The sequence below is a fragment of the Monodelphis domestica genome, chromosome 2, assembly GCF_027887165.1.
Source record: "Monodelphis domestica isolate mMonDom1 chromosome 2, mMonDom1.pri, whole genome shotgun sequence".
NCBI classification, from domain to species: domain Eukaryota; kingdom Metazoa; phylum Chordata; class Mammalia; order Didelphimorphia; family Didelphidae; genus Monodelphis; species Monodelphis domestica.
The window spans coordinates 266,610,406-266,633,550 of NC_077228.1; the positions used below are offsets into that span (position 1 = coordinate 266,610,406).

The 23,145-nt window shown below is 42.7% G+C and overlaps 4 protein-coding genes across 4 annotated transcripts; 3 read left to right on the forward strand and 1 right to left on the reverse strand.

Moving 5' to 3' along the window:
* Positions 1-232: 232 nt before the first annotated feature.
* On the forward strand, positions 233-1,755 carry LTA (lymphotoxin alpha). The gene is made up of 3 exons (XM_001368618.4): positions 233-310; positions 413-530; positions 671-1,755. The coding sequence occupies exons 1-3, from the start codon at positions 233-235 to the stop codon at positions 1,081-1,083; spliced, it is 609 nt and encodes a 202-aa protein (XP_001368655.2). The 3' UTR covers positions 1,084-1,755.
* Positions 1,756-2,654: 899 nt separating this feature from the next.
* Positions 2,655-5,492, forward strand: TNF (tumor necrosis factor). The gene is made up of 4 exons (XM_001368652.3): positions 2,655-3,140; positions 3,528-3,576; positions 3,790-3,834; positions 4,189-5,492. The coding sequence occupies exons 1-4, from the start codon at positions 2,955-2,957 to the stop codon at positions 4,605-4,607; spliced, it is 699 nt and encodes a 232-aa protein (XP_001368689.1). The 5' UTR covers positions 2,655-2,954; the 3' UTR covers positions 4,608-5,492.
* Positions 5,493-9,928: 4,436 nt separating this feature from the next.
* LTB (lymphotoxin beta) lies at positions 9,929-12,240 on the reverse strand. Its single transcript, XM_001368724.4, has 4 exons — positions 12,009-12,240; positions 11,528-11,573; positions 11,290-11,358; positions 9,929-10,627 (listed from the first exon to the last, which is right to left on the reverse strand). Exons 1-4 carry the CDS (start codon positions 12,168-12,170, stop codon positions 10,149-10,151), a joined length of 756 nt encoding a protein of 251 aa, XP_001368761.1. The 5' UTR covers positions 12,171-12,240; the 3' UTR covers positions 9,929-10,148.
* Positions 12,241-19,112: 6,872 nt separating this feature from the next.
* On the forward strand, positions 19,113-21,401 carry LOC103100442 (leukocyte-specific transcript 1 protein). The gene is made up of 4 exons (XM_007483545.2): positions 19,113-19,229; positions 19,488-19,583; positions 20,843-20,865; positions 21,043-21,401. Exons 1-4 carry the CDS (start codon positions 19,211-19,213, stop codon positions 21,178-21,180), a joined length of 276 nt encoding a protein of 91 aa, XP_007483607.1. The 5' UTR covers positions 19,113-19,210; the 3' UTR covers positions 21,181-21,401.
* Positions 21,402-23,145: the final 1,744 nt, after the last annotated feature.

The window sequence follows — 23,145 nt, forward strand, 5'->3', positions numbered from 1 at the left end:
CTCTGTCTCATTTCTGTCAAATAGTCTCTATGTCTTTCTCTGTACTTCTGGTTTTCTTTCTACATGTGTCTCTGTCTTGGTATCTCTCTAGTGTCTCTTGGTATCTTGATGTCATGAATTTCCATATCTTCCCCTTTCCATCTCCATGCTTGTTCCCATTTCCCTTCCCTCCCCCACCCCCTTCCTTGGCCCCTCCTCTCACTTTCTCTTTCTCTCTCCCCAGGTTCTCCCCATGACCCCATCTGGAGTCCTGTGCCTCCTGGGGGCGCTGAGCCTCCAAGTGCTTTGGCTGAAGCCACCAGGGGCTCAGGTGAGAGGCAACAGGCTGGGATGACCTGGGGGGTCAGGAACTTAAAGGGGCAAGAAAGAAACCTTGGCTCCCTGGTCCCTTCTTAACCATGTTCTTTCATAGGGGGCTCCAAATCCTGATAACTCCCACTCATCTAGCCCAGGCCTACCTCAGACAGCTCAGCATCTCAGCCAGAAGCGCCTCAAAAGAGACACCCACAAACCAGCTGCCCACCTTGTTGGTAAGAATCTAAGTGTTACACCTTCTTTGCTTTCCTAATAGACCCAGGCATCCAGGTCCCAGTTTTCTCCCCACTGAGTGACCTGAACATCTGTTCCCTTCAGTCCCTAACTCTCCCTCACTCCTGTGTCTCTCCCCTAGGAGACCCCAAGGCCCGGAATTCTATACATTGGAGGGCGAGCACGGACCACGCTTTTCTCCGGCACGGCTTCTCCCTAAGCAACAACTCCCTGTTGGTTCCCACAAGTGGACTCTACTTCGTTTACTCCCAAGTTGTCTTCGCAGGATCCAGCTATCATCCTGATGTTCCCCCAACCCCTCTCTACCTGAGCCATGAGGTGCTCCTCTTCTCCTCCAAGTACCAGGTTCATGTACCCCTCCTGAATGCCCAGAAGTCTGTGTACCCAGAGCCCCAAGGGCCCTGGATGAGATCAATCTACCAAGGAGCTGTGTTTCTGCTCACCCAGGGAGATCTGCTATCCACTCATACAGATGGTATCTCTCACCTGCTCCAGTCTCCTAGTAGTGTCTTTTTTGGGGCTTTTGCACTATAGAGAAATAGAAAAATAAAGGGGGAAATGGCTTCAAGGCCAGAGACCTCCATGCCCCTTTCCTCTATTCCTACAGTTTCAAGCGTCTACACCACCATCCCCTGCTTCCACCATTGCTTCAGTTTCTTTCAAGTATTTCCCTTCTCGGTAACCTCCAGAAATAGAAATAGGGTGGTTTGAAGGCACCTTAGAATGGAGGTTAAAGTGGGGATGACTACATACACCTCCACCCCCCAAACCACTGTCAGAACCTGGACTGAGAATTTCAAGTCTAACTAGAAACACCCAGACAAGAGTAATTTGGTTGGCCGCCTAGTAGTATGAGTGCGAGTTAGGCCTGGCCATAGAAGGGACAGGGAAGGAAGGAGTATTGGAGTGGGTATCAGGGGTTGGTTGGGACAGGGAATGGGAAATTATTTATGAATGGAGATTATTAAATTATTTATTTATAAAGGAGCAGAAAATCAGAAGGAGATAGAAAAAGGAGAAAGATACCTCCAGAAGAGGTATCAACTAGATCCAGAGGCAAAATATTGACCTATATAGAAAGAAAAAGTAGAAAAGGAATGAGGGAGGGAAGGAGGTGGTTCAGGTGAGAAAGGCTTTGTAAAAATGGGGACAGCAGAGTGCTGGGAACCCTATCTGGACCTCAGCAAATTTCAATAAATATTTTTCCTCTGAGACGATGTCTGTCTGTCTGTTTAAAGGATGGGGTACCATAGGTGTCTTTGTAAAGGGAGACACAAAGGGGAAAGATACTATCAGCCATGTTGGAAGGGAAGGAGACATGAAGAAGCATGGGGACAATTGGGGAGAAAAATATATAAGGTTATAGGAGAATTAAAGTAATGGAAGGGAGGGGCTTAAAAGACATGAGTGATAAATAAAGGTATGTGTGTGCATGTGTGGAGGTGATATTAGAGATTCTGGGAGTATATATCCTGATATAGAGATATTCTGAGGGGATCACGGAGGACTTTGGGGCAGGGGGGGCTATATAAAGGAACCAAAAATTCCTATAGCCAAAGAATGAAACCCATGATTAAAGTCCAGAGGTCAGAATAAAAGTAGAAACATCTTCCTAAGCCTGGTTTTGCCCTTTCTAGGATGTCTCTATTCCTTTCAGAAATTTAGATCTCAAACCCTAACTTTGTTCCTTCTCCTCCTTTTCCTCTCAAGGGTCCCCTGATCCTCCAAGCATCAGTTTGTTCTTTTAGGAGTCCAGATATTTTATCACTTAAGCTCTGATCTCTCTTGAGTAGTGTTTCAAGATGTAAGGGTTTGGAGGCCTGGGAAAAGGTGGACAGACTGAATGGGGAATCAGTTCAGAACTCTGTCATCATTGGGGTTAAGGGGTGTGATATCCTTAAGTCCAACTTTCCAATATCCACCCCCAGTGGGAAGAAGAAACTGAGAGGAGCCTGCGGAAGGTCCACAGGGCCCCCACTACGCTTCCTCAAGATGAGCTCATGGGTTTCTCCACCAGGGAAGTTTTGAGGCTGTGAGAGCCTTCCCTCCGCCCTCCTAACACCCTCCCCTTGGGGCATATAAAGACAGCTGCTCACTCACCAGTTGACAGAAGCTCCCAAACAGAGAACAACTGGGGACTAATTAGAGAGAGAGAGACTACTCCAGACTGACTCTTTGAAATTCTCTTCCACACCTAAAAAAAACCCAAACCACTGGGCACTACTTCTCTCTCTCTCTCTCTCTCTCTCTCTCTCTCTCTCTCTCTCTCTGTGTGTGTGTGTGTGTGTGTGTGTGTGTGTCACCTGGGCCATTTGCTTCTCTGCATCAAGGAACTACACTTTTGAACTTCAGCCTCTCCTAAAACGACACCACTGGAAACTGAGCAGCTCCACAAAACAGGAACCATGAGCACAGAGAGCATGATCCGAGACGTAGAGCTAGCAGAAGAGGCTCTTCAGAGGAAGGCAAAGGGGCTCCAAGGCTCTGGACACTGCCTCTTCCTCACCCTTATCTCTTTCCTTGTTCTTGCTGGAGCCACCATTCTCTTCTGCCTGCTGCACTACGGGGTCATTGGACCCCAGAAGGAACAGGTGAGAGATATAGAACATATTTAAGAGCCTCTTAATCACTTGGCCATAGAAAGAGGAACAGAGAGAAATTGGGGAAAGAAAGATAAGGAGACAAAAAGAGAGGAAGAAGCATGACAAGAGACAGAGAGGTGGGAGAATTGTGATAAGGGAGAGAGATGGGGAAAGGAAGGATAAAGAATGACAGAAAGAAAGGAATACGGATAGAGGGAGCAAGGGGAAAGATGATTAGAGAAATAAAAAGAAAGATGGAGTGATGGGGAAAGACAGAGGAGGAAAAAGAGAGGAGATGAGAATTATGAGATGCAACTGAGTATACATTCCAACTCTTTCTTCTCAACTATCTTTGTCCATAATTCATCACTGACCTCTTCTGTCTTTCTTCTCTAGGACTCTCCAAGTGCTTTTCTTGACATGAAACCTCTGACCCAGAGAGTCAGTAAGTATCTCCTGTTGATGATCTCAATCTCCTAAACCTTCATTCCCAAGGGGGACATATCTGAGTTGAGGATGGGGACAGGGATGGGGGAGAAGTTTGCAGGGGATAGGAAGCATCTCTGAATTTTTTGTTTCTGGTGGGGAGGGAATGAAAGAAAGCTAAAGCCCAGTTTTAAACTTTCATTTCTTCATTCTCTTTTCTTCCTCATTCCAGGATCTTATCAGACTGAAATCAACAAGCCTGTGGCTCATGTTGTAGGTAAGAATCTGAAACTTTGGAATTAGTACCAAATGGGGCCTAGAATCAGGGGATTGATTGAGGGGCAATATGGAACTTTGGGGATAAGAAGAGCCTATGGTGGGGGGAGTGGAAATATTGGCAGGGAAGGAAGAGGGACTGAGTGGAAAAGATGATGGCTTAGTATTAGAACAGGATGAAGGGAATAGAGATAATTCAAGAGACAGAATTCTGTGGGGATGGATAGAAGCTAAAGAATGCCTTGAATTTTAGAAATAAGAAATGGGGAGTAGACAAAATTTGGGGAACAGGATATAGAAGATGAAACCCAGAAGAAACATGTGGATTCAACTTTTTCTTCCTCTTTCCCTACAGCTAAACCTACAGCAGAAGGGAAGTTCCAGTGGTACAGTGGGCATGCCAATGACCTCCTGAATGGCATGAAATTGAACGACAATCAGCTAGTGGTGCCAGCCACTGGGCTCTACCTGGTCTACTCTCAGCTCCTTTTCAAGGGTGAGGGCTGTACCAATGAACCTCTGCTCCTCATGCACACCGTCTCCAGGGTTGCAAGATCTTACCCAAACAAAGTCAACCTCCTGGCTGCTATCAAGAGCCCATGCCAGAGGGCAGCACAAGGATCTAGGGAATCCAATCCCTGGTATGAACCAACCTACCTGGGTGGTGTCTTCCAGCTTGAGAAAGGTGATATGCTCAGTTCTGACACCAACTACCCAAAATATCTTGACTTGGCTGAGTCTGGCCAGGTCTATTTTGGAGCCATTGCCCTTTGAGAGAAAAGGGAAGTAATACCCCCAACCTCCATACTCTTCTTCACTCCCTACTTAACTTTTATCAGTCTTCTTCCTTGTCCCTAGAAGGGTCCTTTTCTGGATCAGGAAAATGGTTCCTCAGTCTGGGAATTAGAGTTTAGAACAATCTAGAATATGATAAAGGACACTGAGAAACCAAGGATCAGAAGAATGAGAATAGCTGTATAAATTGGCTGCATATCGAGGACCATGGAAATATGGGATCCAGAGTAACATAAAAATCTATTAAGAAATCCGTGTGCTGAAACAAATTTAGAACCTAGATAAAAACTGCAACCTGGAGACCAAGGGTACAGTCCCTAACACACAGAACAAGGACTAGCCCTAAAAGCCTGACCTGAGGGAAAGGACCCTCTTTACTCTAGACCCTCTTTACTCTTTACCACTCTCTGAGATATATCTGATTTAGACCCAATGTTGAAATCTAGTTCTTTCCTGTTCTATTTATTGTGATGCAGGAGCCATGCCTTTTGCTTTCCCCCTCCCCCGAAGTGGCTTCTGTTATTTATGATTGGATAATATGGTTATTTATTTATTTATTATTTATTTATTTATTCTTAAGTGTATTTATTGAGAAGGTTAGCATTCATGGGGGGACACAGATGTTGAGGTTTCCCCCAGCTCAGGAGTATTTTCTATGAAAATGGAGCTGAAGCAAGGGGTGCTTCTATCCTGGCCCCTTGATCACCCTCCCACCTGCCTATTTTTAAAAATTATCTGATTTTATTACATTGTTGATTTAGTGGCTATGCGTCGCTGTATCTCTGAACCTGTGCTCCCCAGGGGAGTCGTGTCTGTAAGCGCCCTATTTGTCAGTGGTGAGAAATAAACTTTGCTTTGAAAAGATTTGGAATTTTATAAGTGTTATTTATTGCTTATTTCTTAAGTGATGAATGTGTTTGGAAGGTCAAAGTGCATTGACTGATCCAGTTATTTTAATTCCTCTATCTGCCTTTGTCCAAGATGGGAAAACGTTCCTCTCTGCCTCCTAATTCCTTCTCCTCAGAATATGAGAGCCTTCTCTACAATTCCTTCCTTAAACTCTAGTACTTATGTTCCAAGATCACAGAATCCAGGATGTAGCATTCCAGGCATCTTAGCATCTTGGAAGTATGCTTGATGTATTGATATTGTATCCTGTATATTCATTTACCAGACACATGGTCAGATCACTTAATGTTCATTGTATGGAAAGGGACAATCCAAAGGACAAGCAAATTCCTGGGCTGGGCGTTGACAGACACAGTGTCCTGGCTCGGACTACATTCATTTACAAAGAGCGGGTTCAATTAATCTCCTCCTCTGTGATTCCATCATTGTCAATGCTACCAATGTAAAAACCTATATCATGTGACGTATTCATTAATCACCTCCCACTTGACATTCCTAAGGTCCCCAATAAAGGCTGGGGAGCATGTGCAAGCCTCCTCTTCCCTTCTCTTCTCTTACACCTCTTGCTCTCGCAGCCCTTGCTCTTGCTCTTCTCTTACACAGGGTATGCTCTCCCTCTTGCATCTTACAATCTTGATCTTGCTGTGGCCTATTATGTTCCTCATGTCTGACTGACTTGCCCAGCTGCCCCGAACATCTCCCAATAATCTCTTGACCACCTGGTCCATGGGGGATGTCCTGGAGTCCTCTGCTCCACACAGTCTTCATACTTATAATTTCTCCACTCTGTTATCTTTCACTAGAGAGGTATCTACAGAGGAGCTCGCAACTCCCCAGGTGTTTTAACTTGTGGTCTCTGAGTCTTTATTCCTGCATCTCTTCCTCTGACTGCCTTATCTATCTCACATCCATATTCCTCTAGACTCTATTCCCCTTCTCAGGGCACACCCACAGATAAATTATATAGGAACTGCTGGCAGATCCTATATCGGAGATCTCACAGAGATAAAAACTAGAAAAGCATCCCCATACCCTGATACTTAGAGACAAAAATAGCCTCTTACTTTACCAAGCCAATTATGATGGTCCTTTAGGAGTTTCCTCAATACCACTCTTCAAAAATTCCAATTATCATTGCTTACCCTTTCCTCCTTTCCTCTTATTACAGAGGAAAAGACATTCCTTCTTCTCCATAAGGCCATATTCCTACCTGCACCTTGATCTCATTCTCTCCTCCCTCTTCTAGTATCCATCTGGTTGGTTCCTTCCCAGCACCTACAAACATGCTCAGGTCTTCCCAATCCTATAAAAAACCTTCCCTTGATTCCTGACCATTGACTTGACCATTGACATTCACAATCTGTCTTTTATTTCACTGCCACACTTCTTTTAAAAAATAGTAAAATAAACCTTTATCTTCTGTCTTAGAATCAATATTATGTATTGTTTCCAAGGCAGAAGAGCGCTAGGCAGAAAGACTAGGCAATGGGCGTTAAGTGACATGCCCAGGGTCACAAAGCTAGGAAATATCTGAGGTCAGATAGGAACCCAACTCCAGATCTGGCTCCCTATCTACTTTGCCATCTAGCTGCCCGTGTGCCCCTCACTGCCCAACTTCTTCAAAACTTCATTTATTCCCAAAGCCTCTGTTTCCTCTACATATACTTTCCAGAATCCCAGGCAGCTAGCCTCTTGCCTCCTCCCCCATACCTGTGGTGCCTTCATCTCACTCTGAAATCCACAAAAAAGGGTCTCATGCCAGAGAAAGAAGAGAAATGAGGAACATTCTCATATCAAAGACAGATTTTGATGTGGTTGGGTATCAGCTGCTGTCATGCTCTGAATCCCAGAGAAGGGCATTCCCCCTTTCCCCAGAATTTTTCAACTGTCACCAAAAAGAAAAGAAAATGCATTCTGCTGAAGAGAACATTAAACAGAGTCAAACAACCTCTCCCTGCCACTGATTGTATGACCTTAAACAAATCACTTAATGTCTCCATACCTCAGTTTCTTAATTCATAAAACAAGGGAGTTGAACTAGACCACAACTCATAACCAAAAGCAATGACCACTATAATGTTTCTTATCTGACAAGGGTTACATCTAACTTCTCCTTGGAAAGGAGGGAGAATGCCCCACCTGTCAAGGAAGTTCATTCCCCTTTGGGACAGCTCCAATTGTTAGAAAGTTTTCTGAAAATCAAGTCAAAATAATTGACTTTTTATAACAGCTACAACCCTCTGCTTTTGGATCTTCCAGATTTAATCCCTTCTCCTTTCAGTTAATTGAAGAGAGCTATCCCCCCACCATCTTTTCTCCAAACTAAACATTCAACTAAGTTCTCTCAACTGAGGCTCTCTAATTTTCCTTCCTGCTTTAAATCCTATGAACACCTATGAGAGTAGAACCAGACAAAGGAAACCATGCCTAAAGATTGGGAATTTCCAATTCTGGGAATTCCAATTGCTATCAGGGGAATTCCCCACAGCTCAGGTGAAATTTCCGGATTTTGTGGCCTGAGAGAGCAGGACAACATTCCCAGTGACCTGAGTCACAGCCAAAGCGCTTCCATAGAGCCAGGTGTCCAGTTGCCTAACTTCCCTCCCCCACAGACTCCCTTCAGGGATCAAGGTTTTTACACTCTCAGTTCTCCCCTTACCTTTCCCATTCCCCAAGGAGTGATACAGAGATTTGCAACAAAGGCTATTTATTCAGAAATAAAAACTACAGTCCAGACTGGTCTCTGATTTAAGATACAATGGGGAAAGGAGGATGTGAAATAAGGGGAAAAGGCAGAGACAAGAGACAAAGCTATAGATGGACAGAGTTTTCTTCTCCCCACCTACTCCCACCCCCACACCCAAGTTTTGCTGTTATATATGAACAAATATGTTATGTTTCTCAGGGCAACTAATTCTGCAGAGGAATGAAAGGAGTCAAGGACTCATAAGGCAAGACTGACCTAGATAGAGGGTTGAATCCCCCATCTGCCTCCCCCACACTGGGGCTCTAAATGGGTCAATGGTGGTGGGGCTGAGGCGGATGCTGTTGTTACTCACCCCATTTCCCCCACTCTTCCTGGAACTGGGGAGCTAAGGTATGAACTATGGACTAGGACTTTCCATTCTGCCTTGGATTTGAGAATGTCCTCCTGTGAAACTGTTTTTTTCTCCTCTTTCTCTCCTTTGCTTCCCCCATTACACTATAATTTTCTCTAACCATCAACCTTTATTTCCCATCTAGAACATGACAGCTTTTCCTTCCTGCCATACAGAGACTTTCGCTCTGAAATGGAACTCTTCCCTCCATATCCTTTCCAGCCCTCATACATCTCTCTCTCTCTCTCTCATGAAAGTCCTGGCCCCAGAACTCTTAATGGGAAGGAAGTATCATAGCTCCATTGGCCTAACTCAGGAAATTGAGGTGGGATCTAGATACACACTCTAGTACTAGTCATTTGAATGATAGAGCTAACTACCAATTACACCAAAATCTTTCCCCTGATAGGAGAATTTTGTCAAAACACACATAGTTCCAAATCCTGTATTTCTGACTTAAGACCCATTTCTTTCCACAGATAGTCCCAAGCTAAAGAATTTTTTTAACCTTTACTTTTCCTCTAAGAATCAATATTATGCATTAGTTCCAAGACAGAAGAATAGTAGGGGCTAGGCAATGGGTATTAAATGACTTACCCAGGATAACACAACTAGGAAATGTCAATTCAGATTTGAATCCAGGACCTACCATCTCTGGCCCTGGCTCTCTATCCATTGAGCCACCTAGCTGCCCCCCTAATGAAATTTTTGATTATTGATCCTGGAGAAGGAAAAAATGCTCGTTTGGGAATAATATAAGGAGACTGGAAGTAGGGGCTATGACTGATGAATGCAGCTAGAATGTCTAGGTTCCCTTGAGTGACTATTCTCCTTTTCCTTCAAAGTTCTCAAACTGTGCCTATGAAGATAACAGACATAACAGGTCAGACTTCTTGACAAAAAGGGATACCAGGCTAGGGTAGAAGTAGCTTAAGAGAGAGTATGGTGAGGATGCTTTTCAATCCAGTTTGAGATGGCATTTGGTAGAATGGAAAGAACACTGCACTTAGAGCCAAGAGCACTGGGTGTGAATCCTTTCTTTCCTAATTACTCCCTGTATGGCTTTGGTTAATTTACTTACTCTGTTCCTCAGGCCCCACCAGAATGAAACACTATATGACTTTAAATTCTAAATCTATGATCAGACTGAGTAGAGGAAGGGAGTTACACAACATGGAGGTGGCATCATGGAGATGGAAGTGGGATGTGGAGATGGAAGTGGAGTGTGTGTACCAAGGTGCCATGGGGAACCCTGGAGACAGGGAGCAAAAACAGCAGAGGAAGCACTGTCCATGTTGGTTATTTTTTTGTTTATTATTTTCTTATCATCGGGCCCTCTCTCCTTCCTTCCCTGGATCACCACCCCATCCCACCCTTCCCCAACTATGACCACTATCTGGCCATTTCCTCTTCACTTCCCCCAGGGACCCTTTATCTGCACAATCTCTCCTCCCCCCAATCAAGTCACTGACAAGTAGGTCAATGAGCATTTCCCTTAGGAACTAGGCTCCCCTCATCCCACCATTACAGCCCCAAAGAATGTCTTCCCCCTCCTGAAGTCCACCATGCCAGGGTGACTTACATTAACATAGATTCTTTCACCCCCTCGAAGCTGAGCCAATCCCCCAAACCCTACACTGGCATACCACAAGGTGCCCTTTCCAACCCCCCTGGCCTGCTGCACAGGAGGGTTCACGGTATCAGCCCCCTGCAGCAGCAGTTCTGGCTCCCCTGACCCATAGGCGCCCCCAGCCCGATAGAGCCAACTACTGAGGATGATGGAGACTCCAGACCCCCCAGCATGATGATGAGATCGGGGTTGTTCTCCAGCAGAGGGAGCTCGGCCCCTGTACCCAATGTGACAGTACAGGAAATAGACTCCATCTTGGGGAAGGGCCAGCCCTTCATCCCCCAAGAATTGTGTTCCACTCTGCAGAAATGCTTCCTCATTCTCCGACTCCCAGCACAGCCCATGACATTGTTTTGGGACACCTGGGGAGAAATAAGGATGAAATGAGGAATGCTGCGCGCTGAGTGATGTATTCCCCACCTAACAAGTTATCTTGGAATCTGAGCAGGAACAGGCTGAATGTGTGGGAGAAAGGTTGAAAGATTCAGGTTGAGGCAGGGGAGAGCCCAGAGGGATGGAGGGATGGAGGGATGGAGAAGAGACCCAAACAGCCCAAGGGATTCAAGGTTGGGTTCTGTAGACCACAAGTAGGTTTAGGTATGGGAAATCTAGATCTGGGTTATGGAAGAAGAAACCTATGCAAATTCAGGCTAGATTTTTTTTTTCAGGATATCAAGAACCTGGATGCTAAAGGAATGGGAGAATCAGTGAGAATCTGGGGCAGTAGGACAGACAGGAAGGGGAAAAAGCCCCAGAATAGGAAGGATGCCAATAGGCAATGGGAATGGGAAAAGAGAGACCAGGGGAGGACTGGGGAAACAATTGGGGAGGGTGGATGGGAGACAGTGGGAAATGAAAGAGGAAGGGAAAGTGAAGGGGACCCAAAGAGCCCCATAGAAAGGCCAGTGAGGAAGGGAAGGGGTTCTGACTCCAATTCAGGTTTACACTAGATCCACTCCAGATTTATCTCTAATATTCCCAAATTCAATCTGATCCTCTTCCCTGGATAAATCCAGGTTCTTACCTATGAGGTGTGCAGCTGGAGGAATAGGCCTAAGATCTGATCTGGACTCCTCCGGCAGGTGATGAAGTCCTGGTTGGGGGAGAAGAAGGGAAGAAAAAGAATGAGAGACTGAAGGTTTGGGAGAGACCTTGAAGGAATCAAGGTTCTTCAGATCAGGCTAGATATCTGGGTTCATGAGATAAAAGGGGGTAGAAGAAGGACCTGGGGACCACATCCGGATCCTGGGAATCACCCTTACCCAGTTGCTGCTGCAATTGTCCTCCTGGACCAGAGGGGTCAGCTACCTGAGTGGGGAGACAGTGACATAGACATCACTACCTCCTTCTCTACTTGGACCCAAGAACTGGATCCTTTAGCTCCAGGCTCTCTTCCCTCCAAGCCAGCCCCTATTTCCCAGGGCCAGAGAGTCACAGGAATCAGTTTGAAAAGAGAAAAGAAAACATCAAATTCTAATAGCCCAAGGAGAGATAGAAAAGTTTAGCACATATGACCCACAGGTGTCAGGAAAGCACAAGACAATGGATGATGTAAATGATGGTAGGGGGTGTTGATGCTCACACAGAGATACATAGAAATATAGGGATACCAGGAATTTCAAAGAGATGGACAGGGAGAGCCTAAGACACAGAACCTTAGAAAGAAACCAAGGCATAGAGAAACAGAGATACTATACAGCAAAGGTGTGGATACAGAGAGAGACCCAGACAGCCACTGTTCACCTGTCCCCTCTGTTCTTGGGGCATCAGGGCCAACATAGTCAGGACAGTGAGGGGTATAGACAGCAGCAGAGTCCCCAATATTGCAGCTCCTATTGAGGCCAGCAAAAGGTAACCTTTCTCGTTAGGCCCACCAGCACGAGTCCCCAGCCCTGGAACCCCCATTGATGCACTGAGCTAGGGCTTGAACCAGAGAGGAGGGTCTTTCATACCCTTGGGGTGGGGTTACCACTCCACCACCACTACCATGTACACACCTGTCTGGGACTTTCCAAACACCCCTCTTCTCATCATGGTTCCTCCCCCCCAACCCCCCAACCAAGTTTCCTGTTTACCCAGAGGTGGGGCAGGGCAACCAGACGTCTAGATTCTCTGAACTCGGGAAGGAGGTAGGGTGCTATATGGCTTGATGCCTTTGTCCCTTAGGGGATTAGGGACTGGGGGAGGGGAAGAGAAAAGAGATGAGGCCCATGTGGCAGTATGCCTATATCCCTTGGGGAAGCAGCATAACTTTGCTAGCCTAACTAAAGGGGTGGAATATAGGCAGATCCTCTCTAGCTCCTTGTCAGCATCCCAGACCTGTCTTGGTACTGAACATTGGATGGCAGGGCTCAGTACTCAGTTTCAATCATACCAAAATGCAGCTGAGGTGATGGAAAAGCTACTAAGGTATATATGGAAAGAGATAGGCAGTTGATGAATATTTATTGAACATCTGCTTTAGACTAGGTACTATGGGTATATATAAATATACTACAAAGTCTATCCTCAAATAGCTTACAATCTATTAGATGCTAAGGTTGGATGCCAGCCAGATAGTACATGTATAAAATTCATACATGATATAGTGCATCATACCAAGTGAAAGGTGATAAGAGTAACTCACATTTCTAGAGAGCAAGACTCTTTCCCTATAACCCCAAAGAACTGTCACTCATTTAACAGATGAAGAAACCGATTCTGAGACCTTAAGGGACCTGTGTCAAAGCAAGCAAGTATGTGGTACAGAATTTAAACCCAGTGCTCTTTAAAGATGCTGCCAGTAGCATGATATGTCAGAAGAAAACAAACAAACAACTGAGTTTTTTTAACCAGAAGAACTGAGTTGGAGTCCTTGATCTTCTACTTTCTAACTGACCTGGAACAAATTATTTCACCTATCTCTGAATCTGTACCCTCATCTGTGAAATTAGGATAAGATTTACACTTCCTTCTTCAGTCAATCAGTAATAAGCATCAAATACGTTTCCTATGTGTCATGCTCCACACTAACTAGTAGAGATAAAAATATAAAAGAGAGACTGCCCCTGCCCTCAAGGAGCTTACATTCCACTAATGGGATATAATATGTTTGCAGATGAATACATAAGAAGGAATAAGCATTTATATGGCACCTACTATGTGCCAAGTATTGTGCTAATTGCTTTACCAATATTGTCTCACTAGAGTCTCACAACAACCCTGAAAGGTGCTATTATTATCTCTATTTTACAGTTGAGAAAACTGAGGCAAACAGAGGCAATATGACTTGGACAAGGTCATAAAGCTCATCTGTGTCTGAGCTAGATTGGAACTCAGGGCCTCCATTCCACTCCATTAAGTCTAGCACTTTATCCATTGTGCTATCTGATATACACAAGCAAGGGCAGAGGGGGTTGACTATGGAGAAACCAGCAATCTTGAAATCTTGAAAGAGGAATCCTTTAAGCAGAACTTTGAAAGGAGTTAGAGATTCCAGGAAACAGAGGCAAAAAAGGAGGACATTCCAGATATGGAGTCTAATTTGTGCAAAGGCCTGGAATTAGAAGATGGCAGAAAGAATACCACGTAGGCCAGTTAGGGTAGAGTATAGAATTTGTGACCAAAAATAATGCATAATCACCCTAGAAAAATTGGCTGGAGTCAGATTATGAAGAACTCTATAAGTTAAAGGAATTTGGATTTTATCTTAAAGCTATTGGTGAGCCACTGAAAAGCTCCTAAACAGAGGAATGAGCTTCAGAGAGCTCTGCTTGGCACCTGTGCAGAGGATGGTTTAGAGAGGAAAGAGAATGGTGGCAGGAATACCAAGTAGGAGGCTATCAAAATAGTCCAGATTAAGGTTTGATGAGAGATGATGAGAGTTTGAATTGAGGTAGTTGTGTAAATAAAGAGGAAGGAATGAATATGGGACTTTGTTAATGGAACTGACAAGATTTGGAATGGATTGGATGTAGGAAATTAATAAAAGTAAAAAGTTAAAAGTGAGGGGGCAGCTGGGTAGCTCAGTGGATTGAGAACCAGCCCTAGAGATGGGAGGTCCTAGGTTCAAATCTGGCCTCAGACACTTCCCAGCTGTGTGACCCTGGGCAAGTAACTTGACCCCCATTGCCTAGCCCTTACCACTCTTCTGCCTTGGAGCCAATACACAGTATAGACTCCAAGACAGAAGGTAAGGGTTTAAAAAAAAAAAGTTAAAAGTGACATTTAGATTTTTAAATTGATGGACTAGTGGTACCTTCAATAGAAAGATGAAAGTTGGGAGAAGGGGAAGAAAGAGTGGAAGGGGGAGGGGATGAGTTCTTTTTGGACATGTCATGCAGAAGAAGCCCTCAAGAGATAAGAGGGTTAGACATGTAAATATGTGAGTCATCTGCCTAAAAGCTGATAATGGGAATCCATGAATCACTGCTGAGATCACTGAAAGAGAGACTGTAGAGAAAATAAAAAGGACCCAAGACTGAGACTTGGGTTACATTCATTTGATAGAGAACAGAATAGTGATGACAATACCATGAAGGACAGAGGATCAGGTACACAACCGTGTCATAAGCAATGTCATAAAAACGCTAGGAGAAAATACCCAGAAGGAGGTGTGCAATTATCACTGTCACAAAGGATGATATCTGAGAAAAGAGAAAAAGGCCATTGGATTTGCAGTAAATAGATCACTGTTGACTTTGAAGAGAGTTGTTTTAATTGAGTGGTGGGGATGAAAACCAAAATGCACAGGGTTGGGAAATGAGTAGGAAGTGTTAAAATGAATAAAGTAGTGTAGATCTCACAATATTATTCAAGAAAATTCAAAATACTATTAAAATACTATTTTAACTGATACTCATACTACCCTCATCTCCTAATTATTATTTTTTCCCCAGAATCAGATGTGATAATAATTTGGGGAACAGAATGAGAAAAAATAGTCTCTGAAAATGGCTGTGCTTTTTTCTCCTCTCATCTTCCCATTACTCATGACAGAAGGAAAGAAAGGGGAAGGAGGATCAAGGCAGCAAGATTTGGGGCTCAGCATGGACAGATGCACCTTTGCCTTTTGGTCTTTTACCCTGGAGACTCAGAGCTTCAGGAGGGCAATGCTGCCACCGCCACTGCCACTAAATATGCACCAGACTTGTAGTGAAGTAAAGTCCAAGGCCCAGAGAGCAGCCAGGCAAGGACCATTGTGCAGAGACAGCAATCAAGACATTCTGAAACCTCTGGACTAAAAGAAGATTAGGAGACTGACCCATCTCTTATCACTCCTCCAAATTTCTCCAGTGTTTTCACTGGTCAAGACTTGTACCTAGAGCTGGGCCCTGGACTCAGTAGAGTACTTTTCCCTTTCTCCTTTGTTCATGAACCTTTGGGTTTGAAAGGAGGTTCTGGGATATGGAACATCTAATGTGTAAGAGCACGGAGACATTTCCCCTTGTAACTTCATTAAATTAAATAAACTATATGGCTGCAAAACGTTGATTAACTGGATTTTATAAACATAGAGGATCATTTGGATAGAAGAAAGAAAATCTCAGATACAGGAAGGGGCATAGCAAACCAGAGATTTTCCTATTTTAACAGTTCTGAAAATATTTTATAACAACCCCAAGGCAAAATTCATCAAATGGTGGTGATGGTGTGTGTATGTATGTGATAGAAGAAAGGGGAAAGAAAAAGTGGGCCATTCTCAGTATACTGTCTTGGTGGAAGTGGGAGGAAGTCTGAGATATCATGGGATATTTTAGAGGAAGGCTTTTCCATTTTAGACAGGCACCAGAGCGACTCTGATGGGACCACATGGCTCATGGATTGAAAAGATTTCTACCTGGTGAACAAACTATTCAGAAGCTGGGCCTGAAGTCAGGAAGACTCATCTTCCTGTTCAAATCTGGCCTCAAATACCAGCTATGAGATCCTGGGCAAATCACTTAATCCTGTTTGTTTCAGTTTCCATATCTGTAAAGCTGGAGAAGGAAATGGCAAATCATTCCAGTATCTTTACCAAGAAAACCCCTAAATAGGGCCATGAAGAGTCAGACTGAAACAATTAAGTAACAACTCCTTGATTAATACAGTGATCCCCTAGCTTCCTAAGGAAGATAGCACCCAAGTTCATTGTTAGTGCTGCAGCAGAAACCCAAATGTCACATGGAGTCCAGAAGCCAACAGCTGTGGCACAATTATTATTATTAAACTTTAGTACAGTTTCCTGACATATAGTAAGTATTAATAAATACTTGTTCATTGATGGCCTAATTCTACACATAAAAGGGAAATAGGAAGTAGATGCAGGACAATGACCTGGATTAAGGCTATTTGTTGGGGGTAGGTGGGGGGGGGGGGGTAGGAGGGGTAAAGACGAATTCCCAGGAAGAAAAGCTTGGAGATGTGGACATTTGTCTTCCCTATTGGTTAGTCAAGTACTCCTCTGAACAATGGGTTACTCGAGAAGAAAGAAAAGGAAAAAGCAAACACAAGGTGTACTCTCCCCTTATCACCCTTAGAAAGCTTCTAGGGCAAAAGGAGACTCAATTTTCATCCTCAGGGCAATCCTTCTCCAAAGGAGAAGAGGACACATGGCCCCTAATGATGAATACATATAAATGATGAGGGGACACTGGATATTTGGGCAATCAGTAAGAATCGGAAAGGCTGCCTGGAGATCTTGATCCTCTCAAGACTTGGATGTAAAGGAGGTAGGAGGAAGAGGCCTCTAAGGGACCCTGAGGTAGAGAAGGGTCCAACCCCAAACCCTATAGTCCCAAAATTTTTCTGAATACTTCCTAAAGACTACAATGGGAGAGGGGAGGAAAAGAAGGAGAGGAACAAGGATCTTCTGAACTGTTCCAGGAAGCAAAGATCATTCTGGAGTCTGTACATTTTCTAGGTCTGAAGCCCTTGATAGCTTAAAAAAAATGGATCCTAAGGAATCTGGGGAATGTAAAGAGGAAGGATAGATCCAGGATGGATGCTACAGGCTCAGAAGGCTAACTTCTCAAGAGTACCTTGACTGAAAGCCTAGATCAGAGAGAAAGAATTTATGTTTGGCATCTGGACATCTGGGTCCCTTGAATGAAAAGAGACTGGAATGAATAGAGGAATTTCTTCTTAAGTTCCTCCAAACTTTGAAAGTTTTCCTCATTTCCTTTTCCTCATTCTTCATCCTCACCCACAGGAAAGTAAGTCTTTTTTTGCCCTGCCCCCATCACAATGTAGAGCTCTAGAGTTCTTAGTTCCCAAACTCTGGTCAGTTATATCTGGCCCTAGTCAAGGGCCCCACTCTCCCCTGAAACAGGAACCAGTGGTTGGAGGACAGGAAATACAAAGGCAGAAGCCCTGGGGCCATTCACTGGCAACCCTCCTATCTCCCTTCCTTTTCTACCCTCAGCTGCATTGGTCTCTGAGGACCAGCTTTTCCTATCAGTCATGAGGGGCAATCCCCACTTTTTTAAAATTAAGTTTTTTTTCAATGAACACAAAAATCTATTTTTTCTCCAACCCCTCTAATTGAAAAAGAAGAAGACAAAAACCAAAATTCTTGTAACAAGTTTGCATAATCAAGCAAAACAAATTTTCATATTGGTCAGGTCTAAAAAAAAGTTTCATTATGCACACAAAGTAAATTACCTCTCTATCTGGATGTAAGTGGCCTCTGGAATCATAGTTAACTATTTCATTGATCAGAGTTCTTAAGTCTTTCAAAGTTATTTGGTTTTAGTTGCTTAATGATTGTTATTGTATAACTTGTTATCCACATTTTGCTCGTTTCTGTAACAGCTCGTACAAGTCTTTCTGAGTTTTGCTGAAATTGTCCATTTTATGATTAATATATGCCATAATAATGGCATAATAGCATCGCATTATATTCATATACCATAATTTGTTCAACTATTTCATAATTGATGGGCACCCCTTAATTTCCACATATTTTCTACTATAAAAAGAGCCACTACAAATATTTCAGTGCATATGAGTCTTTTTCCTGTTTCTTTGATCTTTTTGGGGTACACATAGGTTTAGTAGTGATATTGCTGAGTCAATGGGGTATATATAGTTTAGTGATTTTTCTGGGATAGTTCCAAATTGATTTTCCAAATGGCTATATGAATCTACAGCTCCACCAGCAGTACATTGATACACTTGTTTTTTTCTAGCCCCTCCAACATTAGGCATTTTCCTTTTTTTACATATCAACTTTGCCAATCTGATAATTGTGAGGTGAAATCTCAGAGTTGTTTTAAAGTGCATTTCTTTAATTATTAGTGATTTAAAGCATTTTTTTCTTCATCTGGCTCTTTATAGCTTGAATTTCCTTCTTTAAAAAATACCTATTAATATCCTTTGACCATTTATCAATTGGACAATGACTCTCATTCTTATAAATATGAACCAATTTCTGATATGTTTTGGAAATGAGACCTTTATCAGAGAGAGATGCTGCAAGGATGTTTCTCTTCTAATTTTAGCTGCAATGGATTTGTGCAAAAACATCTTAATTTTTATGTAATCAAAATTGTTTCTATGAAAGAAAGAAAGTTGTCTCTATCCGTTGTTTGGTCATAAACTTTTTCCTTATCTATAGATCAGGAAGATAATTTCTTCCTTACTCTTCTAATTTCTTTATATCATCCTTTAGGTCTAAGTAACAGAATCAACTGGAATTTGTCTTGTTATTCAGTGTTGGTATAACTTCTTTTCAGTTTTCCCAGCAGTTTTTTCAAATAAGAGTACTAAGAGCTGGAGACTGAGGGTTTATTAAACACCAGGCTACTGTGTTGATTGGCTTTTGTATAAGGACAACCCCCTCTTGAATTACAAATGAAACCTTCCTTGCTTCAAGACATATGATGAAGCCATCCCCTATTTTCATCAACCCCCACATCTCTTGCCCCACATCCCTTCTCCTTTAGTGTGAAAACTTCTCTTCTACAAACCAGCCTCCTGTAATAAGGATGTCTCTCGAAATTTGGGGTAGGGAGAAAGGGGAGGGAGGCAAAAAGAAAGAGGGAGAGACAGAGAAAGACTTAAATGGGGGGAAATATGAAATGAGATAGCTCTAATATGAGCTAACTCTGTTAGTGGTGGACTATCTCATAGGAAGTAAGGTATTGTGAGCTGTCTGTAATGAAGATTGTATTTTCTCTAGCTTGATATTTAAATATAAATATCATTTAGATATAAGGGAGACATAGAATACTAATACTTGCCAAACTGTTTTCTCTCCTGTAGGCAGCTACATATTGGGGGCAATAGGAGGGGTGGAGGGCCTCCTGTTCCTGCTTGTACTCATTCTGTCTGGCTGTATTTACCGGCTCCAAAAAAGAGGTAAGCCTTGGAGCCAATCATAGGCAATCTTCCTCTCTCTTTCCTGTTATGATTGAAATTAAGGTAAACTGAGGCACAGAATTCTGAGCACATTCAATTTATTGGTAAGGCTAACATTTACCAATAAAACGAGTCTTTATCTCCTCAGCAAGCCAAAAGACCCAGAATGAGACCAGACAAATTATCTTTACAGAGAAAATGAAAAACATCCAAAAGCTAGAAGGCAGTATCATAGATGGGGAAAACAATATGATTGGTTGGAAATTAGAACTGTAGGTGGGCTAGTAACAGCTTCTCCTTCCATTTTGTCTCTATAGAAAGCTCACTGATGGTGTTCAACTTCATGGCTAGTTAGTTTCATGGTGATAACAAACCAGACTTTCTTGGAAGACAGCCAATCTAGCAGAGACAAACCAAACTCCCTGGCATCAACCTGCATCCTTCAAGAATAACAGAATAACACAAGTGACTAACAGGAAAACTGAACTTTTAAACTTCATTAACTCAGAGACAAAAGTTGAATTTTTAAATTTAACTCACAGTCAAAGAAATGTGACTTACACAGTATACAAAATGTCAGCAGTATTACAGAATAGAATCAATGACAAATAAAATCAATTTGATGATTTTCTCACTCCCCTCTCTATACTTAGTTTTCTGTCTCTGGGGATCAGTTTTTCCTACCAGTCATTTAGGCCCTCTTTAAAAGATTTTTTTTTTATCAATTGACAAAAATCCATTTTCTCTGCTATCCTTCTTATTGAAAAAGGTAAAAGACAACAAAACTCTTGTAACAAATATTCAGAGTCAAGCAAAACAAATTCCCATACTGGTCATGCACCCAAAACATGCTTTTAGCATCTATCCATTCATTTACCCCACCCCATTTTCCCTAATTGCCCTCCCCTAGCACCATAGATCTTTCCACTGTCCCCCAGTGCCCAAGACAACTCTTCCTGAGAGACCCTAGGTGAGAAAGTTATTAAGTTCAGGGGTAGCATGGATTAGGAAAGAATTCTTCAGAGGATGGAAATGGGGGAAGATAGACAACTCCTCTCAGTCACTTGGGATGTAGTTTCTCTACATAGGAAGGTGAGGGGATTGAATGTTCTCCAAGAGAAGTCCCTGAAATAGGGACTATCTCAGTTCTCTGTTCCTATCTCTAGCAGTCAGCACAATGCTTGCCACATAGTAAATGCTTAATAAATGTCATTCATATAGTCAAAATAATTTTCTGAGTTATGTCCTCTTCTTTACAGTGAGGAGACTGGAGAGGGACAGGGTGAGTTCTGGGGGTCTGTTAGGGTGTGGGGAAGGGATCTAGAGATATGGAGAATGGGGGTAAGATTGGAAAGGATATACTAAGAAAGGGACCAGAGGTATAGGAGAGAGGGGAGAGGGTGGTTTCTCAATGGAGCTGCCTCCTCACCCTCCTAACCATCTTTCTCCATTCCTTTAGGATGACTCTTTGGAGCAGCAGCTTCATTATGCCTCTTTCCAGGGACTTCCATCTGGGCTGAAGGAACAAGCTGGAGAAGCTTTTCAAAATGATCCCAGTGGGGACTATGCCTGTGTCAAGAAGTCTAGTAATGTGTAGTTGCAACTTCAGAAGTCATACCCAAGGAGTTTGTACCAGAAGGATGCCAATAATAGTGATGATGCCGACCAAAAATGCTAAGTGGCAATGGGGAGAGAGGTCCAAGTTCCAATCTGTTGATGACCTCAACATCTTCATACTCTCCCCAGGACCCCAACAAAACAGGGGAGCTTCACCCCCAATGAATCCAATAAAGAGTATTTTGTTCTCACCACTTTAAATGTCTCAGGCCTCCCAGTCTATTGCAGGGCCAAAATTCATTTCCAGATTCAAAATGGTCTTTTCTGTTGGAGGGGGGAGGAGAGGTTTGTGGTTTGGACAAAGGAGAAGAAGGGAAAACCCAAGGTTTCCAGATCTCTTCAGAAGGCTGGAAAATAATTTCTAAGTTCACTCCTACACCACAAGATTTTTACAAGGTTGAGGAATTTGACAAGTAAAAAATCTGGTCCCATTGCTTAATAAAATAAAATAAATTTAAAATTAGCAACCAAGACCCCTGAAAGGAGGAAAATTTTGAATTTTACTCTAGGTGAGATGGAGAGGGGTTGAGATTAGAGCTGAAAGGACTTTAGACATAATCTAGTCCAACAAACTCATTTTATAAATTGGAAAATTGAGACTCAGAGATGATGTGACTAACCCAAGGACATAGGGTTGGTTGGTGTGTTTCAGGGTCAGAATTCAAACCCAGATCCTCTGATTCCAAATCTACCATACAAAGTTTTGAGTCCAAGTTCCTCATTGTTAGGGATTGTTTCCCTTATCCCTCTCCCCGCAACCAACTAAACTCTAAATTGAGGGAAAGGAATTTATAGAGAGCATGAAAACAGACACCTGGGAGAGAGAATGGTGTCTGGAAGATTAAAAGGGAAAAGACACAAATAGTTACTTATGGAGCAGCTAGAGGCTTACTATGATTTGTTATTTGTTTTTAAAGCCCAAAGGGACTGTGGCTCAGGGGATTGAGAGCCAGACTTGGAGCTGAGAAGTCCTGGGTTCAAATATGATTTTAAGACAGAAGTTAAGGATTAAAAAACACACACACACACACACACACAAACCAACTTTACCTTCTGTCTTGAAATGAATACTAAGTTTCTATTCTAAGGCAGAAGACCAGTAAGGTCTAGACAATTGGGTTTAAGTGACTTGCCCAAGGTCACACAGGACTTCCCAGCTCCAAGTCTGGTTCTCTATTCATTAAACCACCTAGCTGCCCTTGGGTATTTTTTTTTTTAAACCCTTACCTTCCATCTTCGAATCAATACTGTGTATTGGTTCCAAGGCAGAAGAGTGGTAGGGGCTAGGCAATGGGGGTCAACTGACTTGCCCAGGGTCACACAGCTGGGAAGTGTTTGAGGTCAAATTTGAACCCAGGCCCTCCAGTCTCTAGGCCTGGCTCTCAATCCATTGAGCTACCTAGGTGCCCCTGGGTATTTTTTTTTTTTAGAGAAGTTCAAGCTGACCAATTCATTTGGTCTTCTTAACAAACCTATTTAACTGACTCTGATTAAGGTCTTCAGTAAAATCCAATACTTAGTAGTAAGCAAATTTTCACTAATTTTCACTAATGAACAACATTAATTAATCTATAAGATTGACAAATACCACTAATTAATTAGCTCCAATGTTTAAGTTCTATAGCTAAAATCATTGATTAAATATTAGTGAACATTATGAATTAATAAGCCCTTTCTTTCATTTCATTTCAGAACCCTGATTTTTATTGAAACTTTATGTTTATTTATAATTAACTCCACTGATAAACTACCATGCTAACTAATTATACTAACCTATTTCTTTCTTTAGATGACAGAGTATCCACTTGATTTGTTGGGTTATTAATAACTCCTCTTCCAGTTCTTCCTCTTGTTTAGAGAAAACTAAGTTTCCTGGTCAGGAACAAGGCTTAAATGGTTCATGTTCTGACCTTTCATTTTTAGAGGAGTATCATGAAACAGCAGG

Coding starts and splice junctions, on each gene's coding strand:
- LTA (XM_001368618.4), top strand. CDS start 233: ATGACCCCATCTGGAGTCCTGTGCCTCCTGGGGGCGCTGAGCCTCCAA. Junction 311..412: donor TGAAGCCACCAGGGGCTCAG/GTGAGAGGCAAC, acceptor GTTCTTTCATAG/GGGGCTCCAAATCCTGATAA. Junction 531..670: donor ACCAGCTGCCCACCTTGTTG/GTAAGAATCTAA, acceptor TCTCTCCCCTAG/GAGACCCCAAGGCCCGGAAT.
- LTB (XM_001368724.4), bottom strand. CDS start 12,170: ATGGGGGTTCCAGGGCTGGGGACTCGTGCTGGTGGGCCTAACGAGAAA. Junction 11,574..12,008: donor CCCAAGAACAGAGGGGACAG/GTGAACAGTGGC, acceptor CTCCCCACTCAG/GTAGCTGACCCCTCTGGTCC. Junction 11,359..11,527: donor ACAATTGCAGCAGCAACTGG/GTAAGGGTGATT, acceptor TCCCCCAACCAG/GACTTCATCACCTGCCGGAG.
- LOC103100442 (XM_007483545.2), top strand. Junction 19,584..20,842: donor TTACCGGCTCCAAAAAAGAG/GTAAGCCTTGGA, acceptor TCTTCTTTACAG/TGAGGAGACTGGAGAGGGAC. Junction 20,866..21,042: donor GGAGACTGGAGAGGGACAGG/GTGAGTTCTGGG, acceptor CCATTCCTTTAG/GATGACTCTTTGGAGCAGCA.
- TNF (XM_001368652.3), top strand. CDS start 2,955: ATGAGCACAGAGAGCATGATCCGAGACGTAGAGCTAGCAGAAGAGGCT. Junction 3,141..3,527: donor TTGGACCCCAGAAGGAACAG/GTGAGAGATATA, acceptor TTTCTTCTCTAG/GACTCTCCAAGTGCTTTTCT. Junction 3,835..4,188: donor GCCTGTGGCTCATGTTGTAG/GTAAGAATCTGA, acceptor CTTTCCCTACAG/CTAAACCTACAGCAGAAGGG.